The sequence below is a fragment of the Cherax quadricarinatus genome, chromosome 3, assembly GCF_038502225.1.
Source record: "Cherax quadricarinatus isolate ZL_2023a chromosome 3, ASM3850222v1, whole genome shotgun sequence".
NCBI classification, from domain to species: domain Eukaryota; kingdom Metazoa; phylum Arthropoda; class Malacostraca; order Decapoda; family Parastacidae; genus Cherax; species Cherax quadricarinatus.
The window spans coordinates 7,600,182-7,617,901 of record NC_091294.1 but is presented as its reverse complement, the minus strand read 5'-3'; the positions used below and the strand labels follow the sequence as shown (position 1 = coordinate 7,617,901).

At 40.4% G+C, this 17,720-nt stretch overlaps 1 protein-coding gene across 1 annotated transcript in view; it reads left to right on the top strand.

The window, feature by feature from the left end:
- Positions 1-17,447, top strand: part of Zip102B (Zinc/iron regulated transporter-related protein 102B) — a 111,633-nt gene extending 94,186 nt beyond the window's left edge. The window contains exons 6-7 of the mRNA XM_053801478.2: positions 16,729-16,863; positions 17,068-17,447. Of these exons, the coding sequence (XP_053657453.1) occupies positions 16,729-16,863; positions 17,068-17,286 (354 nt within the window). The 3' untranslated portion in view covers positions 17,287-17,447. The remainder of the gene's footprint in view (positions 1-16,728; positions 16,864-17,067) is intronic.
- Positions 17,448-17,720: the final 273 nt, after the last annotated feature.

Here is a 17,720-nt window from a genome sequence, read left to right as displayed (position 1 = left end):
ACAATAGATTAATAACAATAGAATAATTGACACTTACCTTTAATGAAGATCTGGTGATGATTGATGTGATGGGAGGAGGGGAGAGTGTGGATGGTGTTAGTGTTTAGAAGGGGAATCCCCTTCCATTAGGACTTGAGGTATCAAGTCTTTTTCCAGGGTTACTTCCCTTCTTCTTTTAATGCCACTAGGACCAGCTTGAGAGTCACTGGACTTCTGTCGCATAACATATCTGTCCATAGAGCTCTGTACCTCCCGTTCCTTTAAGATTTGTCTAAAATGGGCCACAATATTGTCATTGTAATAACAAAAAAAGGCACAATACCATGACTGGAACGATACACAAATAACCCGCACATAAAAGAGAGGAGCTTATGACGACGTTCTTATCTCCCTCTTTCTCCGTGCCCTCCACATCTGTGATCCTCAGTTCCTTCCAGCAGAAATTTCCACTTTTCATAATTCGTTTTCCCGTTTTGGCTACCCTTCCCATTTCATAGACTCTGCCTTCTCACGTGCTAAACGTAATTTCTTCTCTCCCAAACTCTCTACTCCTGGGAACTCTTCTGTCCTCTGCCTTCCCTACATTTCCAGTCTTTCTAATCTCAACATTTCTCTCCATCCCTTAGACATCAAGCTTACTTTCCGCCAGACTAACACTCTTCGCACTAATCTCGTTCATACCTCTCCTCCCTCTACAGATGTTCCTGGTGTCTACTCTATTTCTTGCTCCTCCTGTCCTCTTCAATACTTTGGAGAAACTGGCCGATCTCTTTCTGACAGACTTAGGGAGCACAAAAATAGTGTTAGGCTTGTCGACACTAACAATGCTCTGTTCTGTCACATCAGAAATCACAGCCATCCTATTGATTGGTCTTCCGCTAAAACTGTCTTCCCTACTTCCAACTCTAACAGTCGCCGTCTAGTTGAATCCTCTCTAATACACAACTTTCCTTGTATAAATCTTAGTCCTGGCTTCATCTCTGTAGATGCCTTCTTCTCCCACTACATTGTAAAATGCTCCAAACTTCAGAACACCCATGACTTAACCTGATTCCTCATTTTTTCTTCTCTTCCCTCTTCCCCTTTCCTCTTTCCTTTTTTTTTGTCTTTCTTCTGTCACATGTTTCTGTTCCTTCATTGTTTATTTATTTCATCACTTCCCCTTCCCCCACCTCTGTGCACTTGCTCTCCCTCTGTGGGCACCTAGCTCCCTTGCAGTGCTCCCCTTTCCTTGTATTTGACTGGCTCCTCCTTAATTCACTACTGCTGCTGCTGCTGCTGCTGCTGCTGCTGCTGCTGCTGCTGCTGCTGCTGCTGCTGCTGCTGCTGCTGCTTTTGCTGCTGCTGCTTTTGCTGCTGCTGCTTCTGCTGCTGCTTTTGCTGCTTCTGCTGCTGCTTTTGCTGCTTCTGCTGCTGCTTTTGCTGCTTTTGCTGCTTTTGCTGCTTTTGCTGCTTTTGCTGCTTTTGCTGCTTTTGCTGCTTTTGCTGCTTTTGCTGCTTTTGCTGCTTTTGCTGCTTTTGCTGCTTTTGCTGCTTTTGCTGCTTTTGCTGCTTTTGCTGCTGCTGCTGCTGCTGCTGCTGCTGCTGCTGCTGCTGCTGCTGCTTCTTCTTCTTCTTCTTCTTCTTCTTCTTCTTCTTCTTCTTCTTTTGCTGCCGCTGCTGCTGCTTTTGCCGCTGCCGCCGCCGCCACTACCTCTTCCTGCCTATATATAGCCGTCCTGCTCCCCTTCTGGTTAGTGTGACTTTGTAAATGGTCCAAGTCGGACCGAAACGTCGTCGTAAGCTCCTCTCTTCTATGTGCGGGTTATTTGTGTATTGTAATTGTAATAGTCGCCAGCACGGCTTGCAATAGCTGTGTTAGGGTGATTTTCATCCATAAAGGTTTTAGTTCAACCCACTTTGCACACATTTCCTTAATCTTTGAAGTAGGCACAATGGATTCCACAACTGGCATAGGCTTCTTCAGGGTTAGCCCCAAACCCTTCAAAATCTTTCTTAATTTCCATACTAATTCTCACCCTTTTTACCACAGGGTTGGCACTAGAAGCTTTCTTGGGGCCCATGGTGACTTACTTTGCAGAAACAAGCACCAAAAACAGTGATAATATGGATAATATTGAATGTACTGAATGTATCCTTAGATGTGCGCACACTGGCTGGCTTGTAAACACTGGCACACATGGGGCAGTTCAGGCCACACGTGGACGCGTCTCGTATGAATTGTATTGAATAGCGGGTTTTCGATCGAATGTCGAGGCAAAATTTTTGCGTTAAAATGCATCGAATGTCTGATTTATCGAATGTCGATGCCATCGAATGTCGGGGGTCCACTGTATTCCATTTATTTTAGTGCTTGCAAGTGCTAAATAAGCTACCATGGCTCCAAAGAAAGCTCCTAGTGCCAAGCCTTTGGTAAAGAAGGTGAGAAATACGATTGAATTTAAGGAAAACATCATTGAACAATATGAAAGTGGAGTACATGTGGGCGAACTGGCCAGAATGTATAACAAATCCCGTACAACCATATCTTCCATCATAGCCAAGAAAAAGGAAATCAAGGAAACTGTTGTTGTAAAGGGAGTAAATATGCTGACTAAAATGAGATCACCAGTACTCGAAGATGTTGAGAAGTTATTATTGGTGTGGATAAACGAGAAACAATTAGCAGGAGATAGTCTTATGACGTCGCTTATTTGTGAAAAGGCTAGGCAGTTGCATGACAATTTGGTAAAGAAATTGCCTGCAACTAGTGGTGATGTGAGTGAATTTAAGGCCAGCAAAGGCTGGTTTGAGAGATTTAAGAAGCGTACTGGCATACACAGTGTGATAAGGAATGGTGAGGCTGCCAGTTCGGACCAAAGAGCGGCTGAAAAATATGTGCAGGAATTCAAGGAGTATATAGAGGCTGAAGGACTGAAACCTGAACAAGCGTTCAGTTGTGACGAAACAGGCCTCTTTTGGAAGAAAATGCCAAAGAGGACCTACATTACTCAGGAAGGAAAGGCACTGCCAGGACACAAGCCTATGAAAGACAGGCTGGCACTCATGTTCTGTGCTAATGCTAGTGGGGATTTCAAAGTAAAGCTGATACTAGTGTACCATTCTGAAAATCCCAGAGTGTTCAAGAAAAACAATGTTATGAAGAGTAAATTATGTGTGTTTTGGAGATCTAATAATAAGGCACGGGTCACGAGGGACATTTTTGTCGAAGGGGATTCCCCTTCCAAACAGTAATTCAATCTCTCTTCTCCTCCATTCTTCCATACACTAAGAAGAATCACCAATAAAGGTAAGTGTTATGCTGTTAATGTTTCATTCATCATGTGCCATTGTATTGTTTATGTTCTACATGTATATTTCATGTAAAAAATTTTTGTTTTAATACTTCTGGGTGTCAAGAATGGATTAATTGTATTTACATTATTTCTTATGGGGAAAATTGATTCGAAAATCGTCTATTTCGATAATAGTCCCACTTCCAGGAATGGATTATGGAAGATAATTGAAGGACCACTGTATATATACAGGTCCGCCATCACAAATCCGGCAGTCAGTTATTCGGTTCCTTCAGTTATTCGGCACTAATTTTGGCTAGCATAATTTCAAATTTCCAGGGTCGCCACGCCAACCTGCTGGTACTGTTTGGTGGCGCTACTTGCTGCATAAGTCATTCCAATTTCTTTTTCTCCATTTATTGTTTTAACCTGCTTACTTTTAGCCCTAGCCATGGTTCCAATGAATAAAAGAAATGCTTCTCATTATGTAAAGCACCTACACAGTACATTATCCATTAAAGATAAGGTGACTTTGAAGCCACTGTTGGTTGTCATGTGCTCAGTCTCATGAAGCAGGAGAATATGCTTTATTACTATGCTAATATCAACATTACAGCTTATTTGACTACCACAATTGATCTAATATGACATAATAAACAATATAAATAACATAAAACACGTTAAATACTCCAGAATAAATAATATTTGGCATAATACCAAGCAGTTCGACAGAGGTATGAACAGGATATGGTATACAAATACACCTACCATCCGACTTACGACCAAGCTTGGTTCCGACCAACTGGTCATAAGTCAAAATGGACGTAAATCGAACCTCTGAAAATTGCCGACATACTGGGTAGGGCAAAATGTCAAACTTTTCCTATATAAACTACCTATATAGTACTGTAATGTAATGTACAATCATTATTTCATTCTTTTTACCATAATTTACTTCTATTGTTATATTTTAATTACTTATGTACTGTATATAATGTATACATGGTAGGGAACTGTATTGTAAATTTTACATCTCATACAGTATCATATGTTACTGTTATCTTTATGTATTGTCGACACAGTGAATGGGAGAATACCACTGGTAGTGTTATCCTGCCAGAATGTTGTGTAACCTATACCCTAAGTAAAGAGAAATAACTCTGGAACATGTGTAATACGTAGCTGGCTGGCTGGCCGGGTGGGTGGCCGGGTTGGTTTGGCTGACTGAATGTGGCTGTCTCTCTCTCTGTATCTCTCTCTCTCTCTGTATCTCTCTCTCTCTCTCTCTCTCTCTCTCTCTCTCTCTCTCTCTCTCTCTCTCTCTCTCTCTCTCTCTCTCTCTCTCTCTCTCTCTCTCTCTCTGTATCTCTCTCTCTCTCTCTCTCTGTATCTCTCTCTCTCTCTCTCTCTCTCTCTCTCTCTGTATCTCTCTCTCTCTGTATCTCTCTCTCTCTCTCTCTCTGTATCTCTCTCTCTCTCTCTCTCTCTGTATCTCTCTCTCTCTCTCTCTGTATCTCTCTCTCTCTCTCTCTGTATCTCTCTATCTCTCTCTCTGTATCTCTCTCTCTCTCTCTGTATCTCTCTCTCTCTCTCTGTATCTCTCTCTCTCTATATCTCACTCTCTCTCTCCTGTATCTCTCTCTCTCTGTATCTCTTATGTTTATCGTCTCTCTCTCTCTCTCTCTCTCTTTCTATATATATATATATAATATATAAATATATATATATATATATATATATATATATATATATATATTATATATATATATATATATATATATATATATGATAATGGGAGCCCTTTGATTGAACTTTGTATAGAAGGGGTTTAGTTATAGGTAATACATATTTATAAGAAAAAGAGGAATAAATAAGTATACACGATATGATGTAGGGGCGAAGAATGACAGTAGTTTGTTGGATTATGTACTGGTAGATAAAAGACTGTTGAGTAGACTTCAAGATGTACATGTTTATAGAGGGGCCACAGATATATCAGATCACTTTCTAGTTGTAGCTACACTGAGAGTAAAAGGTAGATGGGATACAAGGAGAATAGAAGCATCAGGGAAGAGAGAGGTGAAGGTTTATAAACTAAAGAGAAAGGGATATAAACAGCTATTGGAGGATAGAGGGGCTAATGAGAGCATAGGCAATGGGGTCGAAGAGGTATGGGGTAGGTTTAAAAATGTAGTGTTAGAGTGTTCAGCAGAAGTTTGTGGTTACAGGAAAGTGGGGTGCAGGAGGGAAGAGGAGCGATTGGTGGAATGATGATGTAAAGAGAGTAGTAAGGAGAAAAAGGTTAGCATATGAGAAGTTTTTACAAAGTCAAGGAGGGAAGAGTCTCAAATGAGAGAGTGGGGGTGAGATGTTATCAACAAATTTTGTTGAAAATAAGAAAAAAGTTTTGGAGTGAGATTAATAAGTTAAGAAAGCCTAGAGAACAATTGGATTTGTCAGTTAAAAATAGGAGAGGAGAGTTATTAAATGGAGAGTTAGAGGTATTGGGAAGATGGAGGGAATATTTTGAGGAATTGTTAAATGTTGATGAAGATAGGGAAGCTGTGATTTCGTGTATCGGGCAAGGAGTAATAACATCTTGTAGGAGTGAGGAAGAGCCAGTTGTGAGTGTGGGGGGAAGTTCGTGAGGCAGTAGGTAAAATGAAAGGGGGTAAGGCAGCCGGGATTGATGGGATAAAGATAGAAATGTTAAAAGCTGTATTTCTCTCTCTCTCTGTATTTCTCTCTCTCTCTGTATCTCTCTCTATCTGTATTTCTCTCTCTCTCTGTATCTCTCTCTCTCTCTGTATCTCTCTCTCTCTCTGTATCTCTCTCTCTGTATCTCTCTGTATATTTTTTCTTTATTTTTTTTTTATTTTTTTTTTTTTTACACAGGGTTTGACAAGGTTAAGGATCCCTAGCTTTGTTGAGGTGGTTCGGACATGTAGAGAGAATGGAGCGAAACAGAATGACTTCAAGAGTGTATCAGTCTGTAGTGGAAGGAAGGCGGGGTAGGGGTCGGCCTAGGAAGGGTTGGAGGGAGGGGGTAAAGGAGGTTTTGTGTGCTAGGGGCTTGGACTTCCAGCAGGCATGCGTGAGCGTGTTTGATAGGAGTGAATGGAGACAAATGGTTTTTTAATACTTGACGTGATGTTGGAGTGTGAGCAAAGTAACATTTATGAAGGGATTCAGGGAAACCGGCAGGCCCGGACTTGAGTCCTGGAGATGGGAAGTACAGTGCCTGCACTCTGAAGGAGGGGGTGGTTTAATGTTGCAGTTTAAAAACTGTAGTGTAAAGCACCCTTCTGGCAAGACAGTGATGGAGTGAATGATGGTGAAAGTTTTTCTTTTTCGGGCCACCCTGCCTTGGTGGGAATCGGCCAGTGTGATAATAAATAAAAAAAAAAAATCTGTATTTCTCTCTCTCTCTGTATTTCTCTCTCTCTCTGTATCTCTCTCTATCTGTATTTCTCTCTCTCTCTGTATCTCTCTCTCTCTCTGTATCTCTCTCTCTCTCTGTATCTCTCTCTCTGTATCTCTCTGTATATTTTTTCTTTATTTTTTTTTTATTTTTTTTTTTTTTACACAGGGTTTGACAAGGTTAAGGATCCCTAGCTTTATTGACAAGCTATTTACAGGTTAAGGATTCCTAATTTTATTGGCAAGCTAAGAGCTGTTACCTACATCAGCTCATTTGAAAGCATTTTTATTGTTATGAGACATACAAGTAGGGAACAGGATGAAGTTGGAGCCATCTGTGGGCCAGCATTTTCATTTGATCAACTGACTTTATCTCGTTGACATCATTATGCTGTACGAATGTGTTCCATACTCGAGTCATCCTGGGTATGTATGATCTCAGATGGAGTGATATTCTGGAGAAGGGTACAGCCAGAGTGAAGTTGCTGCTTTCTGCCCGTCTTGTGGCATAAAAGCTTGTTTCATGCTGTCATCGAAGTGGATCCAAGTGTGGTATTTTGACAATATTGGCCTTGTACATAACAGTAAGGCCACCCACATCCCTCCTATGTTGAAGGCTCTGCTGAAATGACAGATCTATCCAGGATGGGTCCAGGTGAGAGATGAGACGTCTTGCTCTGTTCTCTACTCTGTCAAGCAGTCGCAGATGAGAGGGGGGCAGGCAAACCAAGAAAGTGGAGCATACTCAAGGTGTGAGCGTACTTGTGCCTCGTACAGGATCTTGCAACCCCTACTGTCAAGCAGATGCGAGATACAGCGAAGTGCTGTATCTCTCTCTCTCTGTATCTCTCTGTATCTCTCTCTCTCTGTATCTCTCTGTATCTCTCTCTCTCTCTCTCACAGGTACACGTAAGTAAAGTTATCATACATAGTGTAAATTACCTAGGATAACCCAAAAAATCCAGACAAAGTGCTATACAGTGGATCTGTGCTCCAGTGCCCTAAATTAATAATAATAATAATAATTATTATTATTATTATTACAATAATACATATGTACTAATATTAATAATACAGTGGACCCCCAACATTCGATATTAATCCGTTCCTGAGAGCTCGTTGAATGTCGAAAATATCAAAAGTCGAATTAATTTTCCCCATAAGAAATAATGGAAATCAAATTAATCCTTGCAAGACACCCAAAAGCATGAAAAAAAAAATTTTACCACATGAAATATTAAGTTTAATGCAATAGAATAATTACAATAACAACAATAACAATAGATTAATAACAATAGAATAATTGACACTTACCTTTAATGAAGATCTGGTGATGATTGATGGGATGGGAGGAGGGGAGAGTGTGGATGGTGTTAGTGTTTAGAAGGGGAATCCCCTTCCATTAGGACTTGAACTGGCAGCCTCACCATGCCTTACCACATTGTGTATGTCACTACAATTCTTAAATCTTTCAAACCAACCTTTGCTGGCCTTAAATTCACTCAAATCACCACTAGTTGCAGGCAATTTCTTTACCAAATCATCATGCACTCCGACACACTTTCGTACTTTGCAATTATCTCTTTCTTCATTTCAATAGTCATTAGCACCTTTTTTATCGAAGGGTTGGCACTAGAAGTTTTCTTGGGGCCCATGGTTACTTATTTTGCAGAAACAAGCACCAAAAACAGTGATAATATGGAATGTACCGAATGTATCCTTAGATGCGCGCACACTGGCTGGCTTGTAAACACTGGCACACATGGGGCAGTTCAGGCCACACATGGACACGTCTCGTACGAATCGTATTGAATGTTGAGGCGAAATTTTTGCGTTAAAATGCATCGAATGTCAGATTTATCAAATATCGATGCCATCGAATGTCGGGGGTTCACTGTATTTGTGGTTGCAGGGGTAGTCTTAGCTCCTGGCCCTGCCTCTTCGCTGTGTGCATGCACGTGCGTGCTCATGATTGATCTTTATGGTCAGTATTGGGTTATACCTGGAGTATACCTGGAGGGTGTTCTGGGAGTCAGTGCCCCCCACAGCCTGGTCCATGCTTCAGTCAGCTGTGTGACCTCTATTGATTCAGCACTCCTTTATAAATGTAAGAGTAATAATTTGCTCCAAATTCATTTGCATGTAGATGTCTATGTATCCATTTATTTGTCTATATATTTATGTATTAAAGATCAAAGGTTACAACAATGTGAATTAATGATTAAATTTAGAGTGCAGTACAGTAGGGTCTCACTTTATGGTGTTTCGCCATACGGTGTTCCACTAATACAGCGATTTCAAATTATGACCAAAATTTGCTATACAGTGAGCGGTCTTTCAAATATGGCACCCCACCCAGTTTGTTTACATTATCTGTAAGCACATCTCTATTATGTCTGGAAATTTTCCAAAATTTCATGTGTTTTAAAGTTATTGCATATTTTATATGTACTCTGATAATTATACTTATGTGTACCTGTACCTAAATAGACTTACACATTGTGCTAGCATGCAGGTACACATTAAAATCACTAAAAGTCTTTCTACTGATTGCCATATAATCTCTTGGGCACATTAAATGTCGTATATTACGTTAATGTAGACATTTCCATTAATCCATCTTATGATATTTTTTCAAAATTATATAATAAACATGCTACGTAACATATAAACATGATACATACACCCACAATATAAAAATTGACATAAATGTGAGATTTGTTTACCAAGCGGTTTGTAGAGTGTTAGAAGATACGTTTTCTTTACTCAAACACTGGTAACTTAACTAGAAATTTATTCCTTTCATATGCTTTCACTCTATCTATAGCTATTCATGACCCTTGTGGGTTTAGCACTTCTTTTTTATTATGATTATAATAATAACTTGTAATAATAATAATAACTTGTAATAATAATAATAATTTGTAATAATAATTTGCCAGAGCATCATTCCTTCTAAAAATTACATGAGAATGGAAGTGTTGGTCTTTACAGTGGACCCCCGCATACCGTTGGCATCACATAACGATTAATCTGCATACCGCTTGTTTTGTCGTTTAAAATTTTGCCTCGCATACCACTTAAAAAGGCTCACCGCTGTTCGTCGAGAGCGTCCAATGTGCCTTAGCCAGCCTCATATGTTCCGCCCGGTGGCATTGTTTACCAGCCAGCCTCCAGCGGTAGCATCCAAGCATACAATCGTAACATTTCATTATTACAGTGTTTTGGTGATTTTATCTGGAAAATAAGTGACCATGGGCCCCAAGAAAGCTTCTAGTGCCAACCCTACAGCAATAAGGGTGAGAATTACTATAGAGATGAAGAAAAATATCATTGATAAGTATGAAAGTGGAGTCGTGTCTCGAGCTGGCCAGGTTGTATAATAAACCCCAATCAACCATCGCTACTATTGGTGGTACAGCTGCTGCTGCTGCACTGTCAGCTGCTGCTGCTGCTGTAGCATCGTCTGCTGCTGCTGCTGCTGTAGCATCGTCTGCTGTTGCTGTAGCATCGTCTGCTGCTGCTGCTGCTGGTGCTGCTGTAGCATCATCTGCTGCTGCTGCTGCTGTAGCACTGTTGTTGGTGTGGCTTATTGAGAATATACCAAGAAACAATTAACCCCTAGAGGATTTGCCACCCAGGATAACCCAAAAAGTCAGTCATCGAAGACTGTCTAACTTATTTCCATTGGGGTCCTTAATCTTGTCTCCCAGGATGCAACCCACACCAGTCGACTAACACCCAGGTGAACAGGGAAAAATGCCTGGAACTAGTGCTCATATTGGTGAATTTAAAGCCAGCAAAGGTTGGTTTGAGAGATTTAAGAATCGTAGTGACATACACAGTGTGATAAGGCATGTTCTGGAAGAAAATACCAAACAGGACCTACAGTACTCAGGAGGAAAAGGCACTCCCAGGACACAGTGTCTCATCAGTCATTGCTGCATCTTCAATAAAGGTAAGTGTCATTTATTCTTCATTTAGTAGACTAGTACATGCACAATATATACTGTGCATGTACTACTCTACTATTGTGCATGTATCCTTCTCTTTGGTAAAATTTTTTTTTCATACTTTTGGGTGTCTTGCACGGATTAATTTGATTTCCATTATTTCTTATGGGGAAAATTCATTCGCATACCGATTATTTCGCATACCAATGAGCCCTCTTGCTCGGATTAAAATCGGTATGCGGGGGTCCACTGTATTTATTCTATTGTATCAGCATGGAGGCAACGTGTACACAGTGTAAAGTGTTTGTATTGTGGTATACAGTGGAATCCCGAGTTTCAGCCGCCCTGAGTATCGGCCGCTTCAAGTTTCGATCGCTTTTTTCAGCTAAATTTTGTCCCGAGTTTTGGCCTGTGCCCAGTGTTTTGGTCGGCATACCAGACCTGTCCAACTGCCTGCACAGGTGTTGTGAGCCAGTCTAGTTTTGTTTATCCATGAGTGAACATTATCTTGCATGCTCATCCAAACATTTCACAATAAATTCATTGTGTTTATTGATTGTGACTGTGAAATAAGCTACCATGGACCCAAAGAAACTTCATAGTGGCAGCCCTTTGGTAAAGAAAGTGAGAAACAAGATAGAATTGAAGAAAGAAATTGTAGCAGAGTACCAAAGTGGAGGAGGAAGAGAAGGGAGAATGTGCCTTCTTTAGTGATTCTATGATATGTATAATACTAAAGCAGCACAAGTCAATAAAGGCTATAGTGCCAGCCAGCGATAAAGTGTAGCATTAACAGTGTAGCAAGTAAGTTAAGCGATTAATCGTTAGAAAAAGGACAGCACGAAACGGACTCCTTCAATGTTGTTGGAGTTATACGTATAGGGCGACTGACAACACTGCCGTCTCTGCTGCTGCCTTCACCGCCACTCTGTAAGGCTTATCTTTCAGTGGCCCTTATACATCCAACAACAAACAGCACAGCACCGCTCATTGGTTGAAGCTAAAACGTGTAGTTTTAAAAATAGGTTAGATAAATACATGAGTGGGTGTGAGTTGGACCTGACTAGCTTGTGCTGCTGGGTCTGGTACGGTGCTCCATCCTTGAGTGGGGATGATCAGACTGAGTGGGTCATTGAGATAATCCGGGGGGTGGGTCATTGGTCTAATCCGAGGGGGGGGCATGGACCTGCTCCGCATGGGTCAGTAGGCCTGTTGCAGTGTTCCTTCTTTCTTATGTTCTTATATGACGTATTTTATTCATTCTAAAGTATTATATCGTGTCTGTGTTATTAATATTGTTTATATGTCCTATTAGATGAATAAGCCGTAGAGTTGATATTAGTGTCATATTGAAGGACTATCTTGTCCTGCCTCCAAACAAACTCTCATGCCTCTCTCATATGCCAACAAGAGTCTTCAATAAAGGTAAAACTGATTTAAATGTTCATTTATCCATTAAAATTAGTGCTTTATATGTATATCTCATTGTTTTCTGTATGTAAAACTATAGTATTTATTCTTTAAAAAAAATTATTTTTTGTGAATATTTTTGGGTGGAACGAATTAATTGGATTTACGTACATTATTTCTTATGGGAAATATTGCTTCGACTTTAGGCCGTTTCAACTTTAGGCCTAGCTCCTGGAACGGATTATTGCCGAAATTCGGGATTCCACTGTAATACAAACGTGTATGAATGAACATCAGATATGTTCGCCTGGTTTGTTTACGTTATGTGTGGGTGGGGTGGGGCAGGGAGGGCTGCCTTGGCTGGCTACCATATTTCCCAAGCCTGACTTCCTACAAATAAAACTCACCTTTCACCCTACATTAAGATTACAAATATTTAAAGGAAATTAATGAATGTACTGTACACTGGAACTTCGGTTTTTGCGTGCTCCAGTTATTGAACGTTTCGGTTTTAGGACTGTTTTTTGTGCGAAATTTTGTTCTGGATGTCAGTCCTTGATCCGGTAATCAGACATATTATATGCATCCACCTGGGCCGCTCATACGTTCGTGACTCACTCTTGGGCACATTAAATGTCTTATTTTACATTAATATGGACATTTTCATTAATCCATCTATGATATTTTCTTCAAAATTATATAAGAAACGCATTACATAGCATAGTATAAACATGCAATGTTTATATGCTATCGAGTGGTGAGTCATTGGAGGGAAAACATAACGTTTTCTCTTTTTCTCTGGTCGAGCATTACAGAAAACTGTATGAATCTGCGTCTGGCTTTTATTTACAGTTCTCTGCATGAATTATTCATTATTTCACTCTCTGTTTATGATGGCTTCCAAAGGTAGTTGTTAGAAATGATTAAACTCTGTGAACAAGGTACGTATGTTGATGGTTATAATATGGCTCTGGGCCGCATTAAATATCGTGTAGCTATGTAGCCCAGGCTACCTACTGGCTGCCTACATCTACCAGCTATCTACCTCTACTGGCTACCTACATCTACCAGCTACTTAGTAAGTTTATTCAGGTATTCACAAATACAGTAACATAGATTATCATTCATAGCAGCATATGTGTAGAGAACCTGGATAACCCAAAAAGTCAGACACAGTGACTTCCTACAAAAAAGTACCACTCACCTCTCGCCCCACATTAAGACTACAAGTATTTTAAGGTAAATAATGAATGCGGAAGAGTTGGTGGACGACCACAGGGAAGAGCTAACCACTGAAGAGCTGCAACACTATAGTTAATCTTTAAAAAAAACATTTTTTGTTAATATTTTTGGGTGTCTGAAACGGATTAATTGTATTTACATTATTTCTTATGGGTAATATTGATTCAGTTTTCACATGTTTCGGAATGCTTCTGGAATGGATTAACTTCGAAAACCAGGGCGCTTTAATTAAATGTCGTAGTACGTGTGGGTGGGGTGGGGTGGGCTGACCTGGCTGGCTACCATACCTCCCAAACCTGAATTAATCCCTTCCAGAAACCCGAAAGTATTAAACAAAATATTTTTTTTTTACATGAAATGTACATTTCCCTACACAAAAATGAATGGGACATGCAAAATAAACAATAATTAAATGCCACTTCCTTTATTGTGGAGTTGTTGATGAGTGATGTGCCAACAGCAGGGGAGACTGAGGTCTTTTATTGTTTGGAAGGGGAATCCTCTTCCACGAAGACTTCAGGTACGTGTACTAAGTCCTTTGGTGGGGTTGCCTCCCTTCTTGGTTTTTTAATGCCACTAGGACCAGCTTGAGAGTCGCTGGACTTCTGTCCCACCAAAAATCTGTCCAAGGAGCTCTGTTTCTCACGTGCCCTTAAGATTTTCCTAAAATGGGACACAAGAGTGTCATTGTACATGTTGCCAATATGGCTTGCAACAGCTGTGACAGGATAAAATTCATCGATAAATGCTTGCACCTTTGTAAACGTACACATTTCCCTAATCCTTGACAAAGGAATCTTCCTCCGTCTCTCTTCCTCCTGCTCTGAAGAACATTCCTGAGATGTGATCTGTTGCTGTTGCACCTCAAGCTCTTGCAGGTGTGCAGTGGTTAGTTCTTCCTTGTCGTTCTGCACCAACTCTTCCACATCCTCACCACAAACCTCCAACCCCAAGGACTTCCCCAATGACACAATAGCTTCCACTACTGGCATAGACTCCTGAGGATTAGCCCTAAACCCTTCAAAACCCCTCTCTTGCACACATTGTGGCCACACTTTCCTCCAAGCAGAGTTCAAAGTCCTGGTAGTCAGTCCCTCCCAAGCCTTACCTGTAAGGTTTATGCAACTGAGGATATTGAAGTGATCTTTCCAAAACTCTCTTAGGGTCAATTGAGTGTCTGAGGTCACTTCAAAGCACTTTTGAAACACTGCTTTGGTGTAGAGTTTTTTGAAGTTTGAAATAACCTGTTGGTCCATGAACTGGAGGAGAGGAGTTGTATTAGGAGGCAAAAACTTCACTTTAACGAAGCTAAACTCCCCTGCAATTTGCTCTTGCAACTTGTGAGGATGAGGAGGAGCATTGTCCAGTACCAGGAGGAACTTGAGTGACAGTTTCTTTTCCTGGAGGTAATTTTTCACTATGGGGCCAAACACCATAAAACCAGTCCATGAAAAGTTCCCTAGTGACCCATGCCTTAGTGTTTGATCTCCACAGCACACACAAGTTAACCTTGACAATATTGTTTTTCCTGAACACACTGGGAGTTTTAGTGATACACCAATAAAGGCTTCACTTTGCAATCACCACTAGCATTACTACACAACATTAATGTCAGCCTGTCTTTCATAGGCTTATGTCCTGGGAGTGCCTTTTCCTCCTGAGTAATGTAGGTCCTGTTTGGCATTTTCTTCCAAAACAGACCTGTTTTGTCACAATTAAACACTTGTTCAGGTTTTAAGTTTTCAGTGTCTATGTATTCCTTAAAGTCCTTCAAATATTTTTCAGCCACTTTTTTGTCTGAACTGGCAGCCTCACCATGCCTTACCACACTGTGTATGCCACTACGATTTTTAAAACTCTCAAACCAGCCTTTGCTGGTCTTAAATTCATCAATATCATCACTATTTTGAGGCATTTTCTTATTGAGATCATCATGCAACTTCCTTGCCTTTTCACATATTACTGACTGAGACACACTGTCTCCTGATAATTGTTTTTCATTTATCCATACCAACAACAGTCTCTCTACCTCTTCAGTTATTTGCAGTCTCTGTTTTGAAAACATACTTGCACCTTTCGCAACAACAGCTTCCTTGATTGCCTTTCTGTTCGCCAAGGTAGTACTGATGGTTGAATGGGGTTTCTTGTATAGCCTTTCCAACTCGGACATACGCACACCACTTTCGTATTTTTCAATGATCTCTTTCTTCATTTCCATCATAATTCTCACCCTTTTTCCAAAGGCTTGGCACAAGAAGCTTTCTTGGGGCCCATGGTGGCTTATTTAGTGGTTACAAGTACTAAAAACACTGGAATAATACAAAATATATCACAGGAATCGACCACAATGGCTTGTAAACAATGGCACACTGAGCCTTGGAGTGGCTGGGCCCGCTCAGGCCGTGCTCTGACCTCATGATGAGCTTTTTGCCGTTGGTAGAGCCATTTTTATTTTACACCAAAGAGCGCTGTTAGACGAATTTAGCGTTACTTGATGCTGCCGTTGGCCGAGGGGTCCACTGTACATGTTAGTGTAAACTTGTTATCTGGCATTTTCTTCTTTCTTTCAACAAACCGGCTGTATCCCACCGAGGCAGGGTGGCCCTAAAAGAAAAACAAAAGTATCTCTTTTTAAATTTAGTAATTTATACAGGAGAAGGGGTTACTAGCCCCTAGCTCCCAGCATTTTAGTTGCCTCTTACAACACGCATGGCTTAAGAACATAAGAACATAAGAATGGAGGAACACTGCAGAAGGCCTACTGGCCCATGCGAGGCAGGTCCTTATACTGGCCCATGCGAGGCAGGTCCTTATGGCCCATGCGAGGCAGGTCCTTCCTCCTTACGGAGGAAGAATTCTGTTCCACTTCCCCATGGAGATAAGAGGAAATAAACAAGAATAAGAACTAGAAAGAAAATAGAAGAAAACCCAAAGGGGTGTGTATATATATGCTTGTACATGTATGTGTAGTGTGACCTAAGTGTCAGTAGAAGTAGCAAGACGTACCTGAAATCTTGCATGTTCATGAGACAGAAAAAAGGAATGCCAGCAATCCTACCATCATGTAAAACAATTACAGGCTTTCGTTTTACACTCACTTGGCAGGACGGCAGTATCTCCCTGGGCGGTTGCTGTCTACCAACCTACTACCTAGGTATCTGGCATTTATATGCATTTATAAGTGGAAAAAATGACGTTCTGCTGTCCAACGATGTCTGCTTTCCAGCAGTAGCCTGGAATCTAACCTGCAATATAAGTGGGGCCCTACTGTACTTGCAGGATTCTAGCTGTACTTTGGAAGAGTCAGTCTGTGTAACTGGACATCACTAAGAGCCCAGCTAGAATCTTCCAAATACAATTCTCTAGCTTTAAATTTTATATCTAGGTTTACTATAACAAAATTTGATTAGTATCTACTGTTATTCCAGGCCCCTGCTGCATTTGGACTTGTCACCTTCTTGATGCATGAGGGTCTGGATAGAAATAAAATTCGGCGCCATCTCATGATTTTTGCCCTCGCTGCTCCAGTTGGTGCTGTGATTACATACTCTACTATTGTCCAGGTAAAGGAAAAATATTTACTGTTTGTGTTATGATTTGAAGACTTTCTTACAGTAGGACTGAAAATTTGTTTTATACATGTGTACCATTTTAAAGAATATGTAAATATTTTTATTAAGCACATTAAGCATTTTATCAAATTGAAGTACAGTAGAGATAAGGGTCTTGTTAGTATTTTTCAATGATGCATTGCCTTTTTTTTTCAGAGTGGCACAGAGAGTTTATCCTCATCTCATAGTACAGGTGTTGCAATGCTCTTTAGTGCTGGCACCTTCCTTTATGTATCCACTGTTCATGTGCTGCCAGAACTGACGAGCCACAGCCACGATGGAGGAGGCAACGGACAGTTCTCCCACAAGCAATTATTTGCCCTTGTTTGTGGTTCTCTCTTACCACTTCTTCTTACATTTGGGCATCATCATTAGTTAAAAATGATGGATAAATATTAGGTTGTGGCTGCTGCCATATCATACAGTAATGTCGTGTTTAGCAATTATCAGCTAAACTATCTTTCTTGTGATAAAATACAGTTGTTTTGATATATTTTCCATTTGGAAATGTAGCATCGGGCATTTTTTAATGCTGTTTATGTACAGCCAAAATACCTAGGAATGTAAATGTCTCTGCTATTTACTTGCTGGGTCTGAGTGACCTATAGTTTCAAATTATTTTTGATCTCTCTAAGGTTTCATTTCTCTGGGAAATCTGTTTACTTACTGTCCAAGCACTGGTTTAGTGTAAGTTCACTGATAAGCATCTGGTGTAGTCAGTGTAGACTTTAATGCAAGTCTTTTTATGCAGTTCCTCTTTGAATAAAATTGTGGTTACCCAAACCTTTTTTTAATTATTGTATATTAGT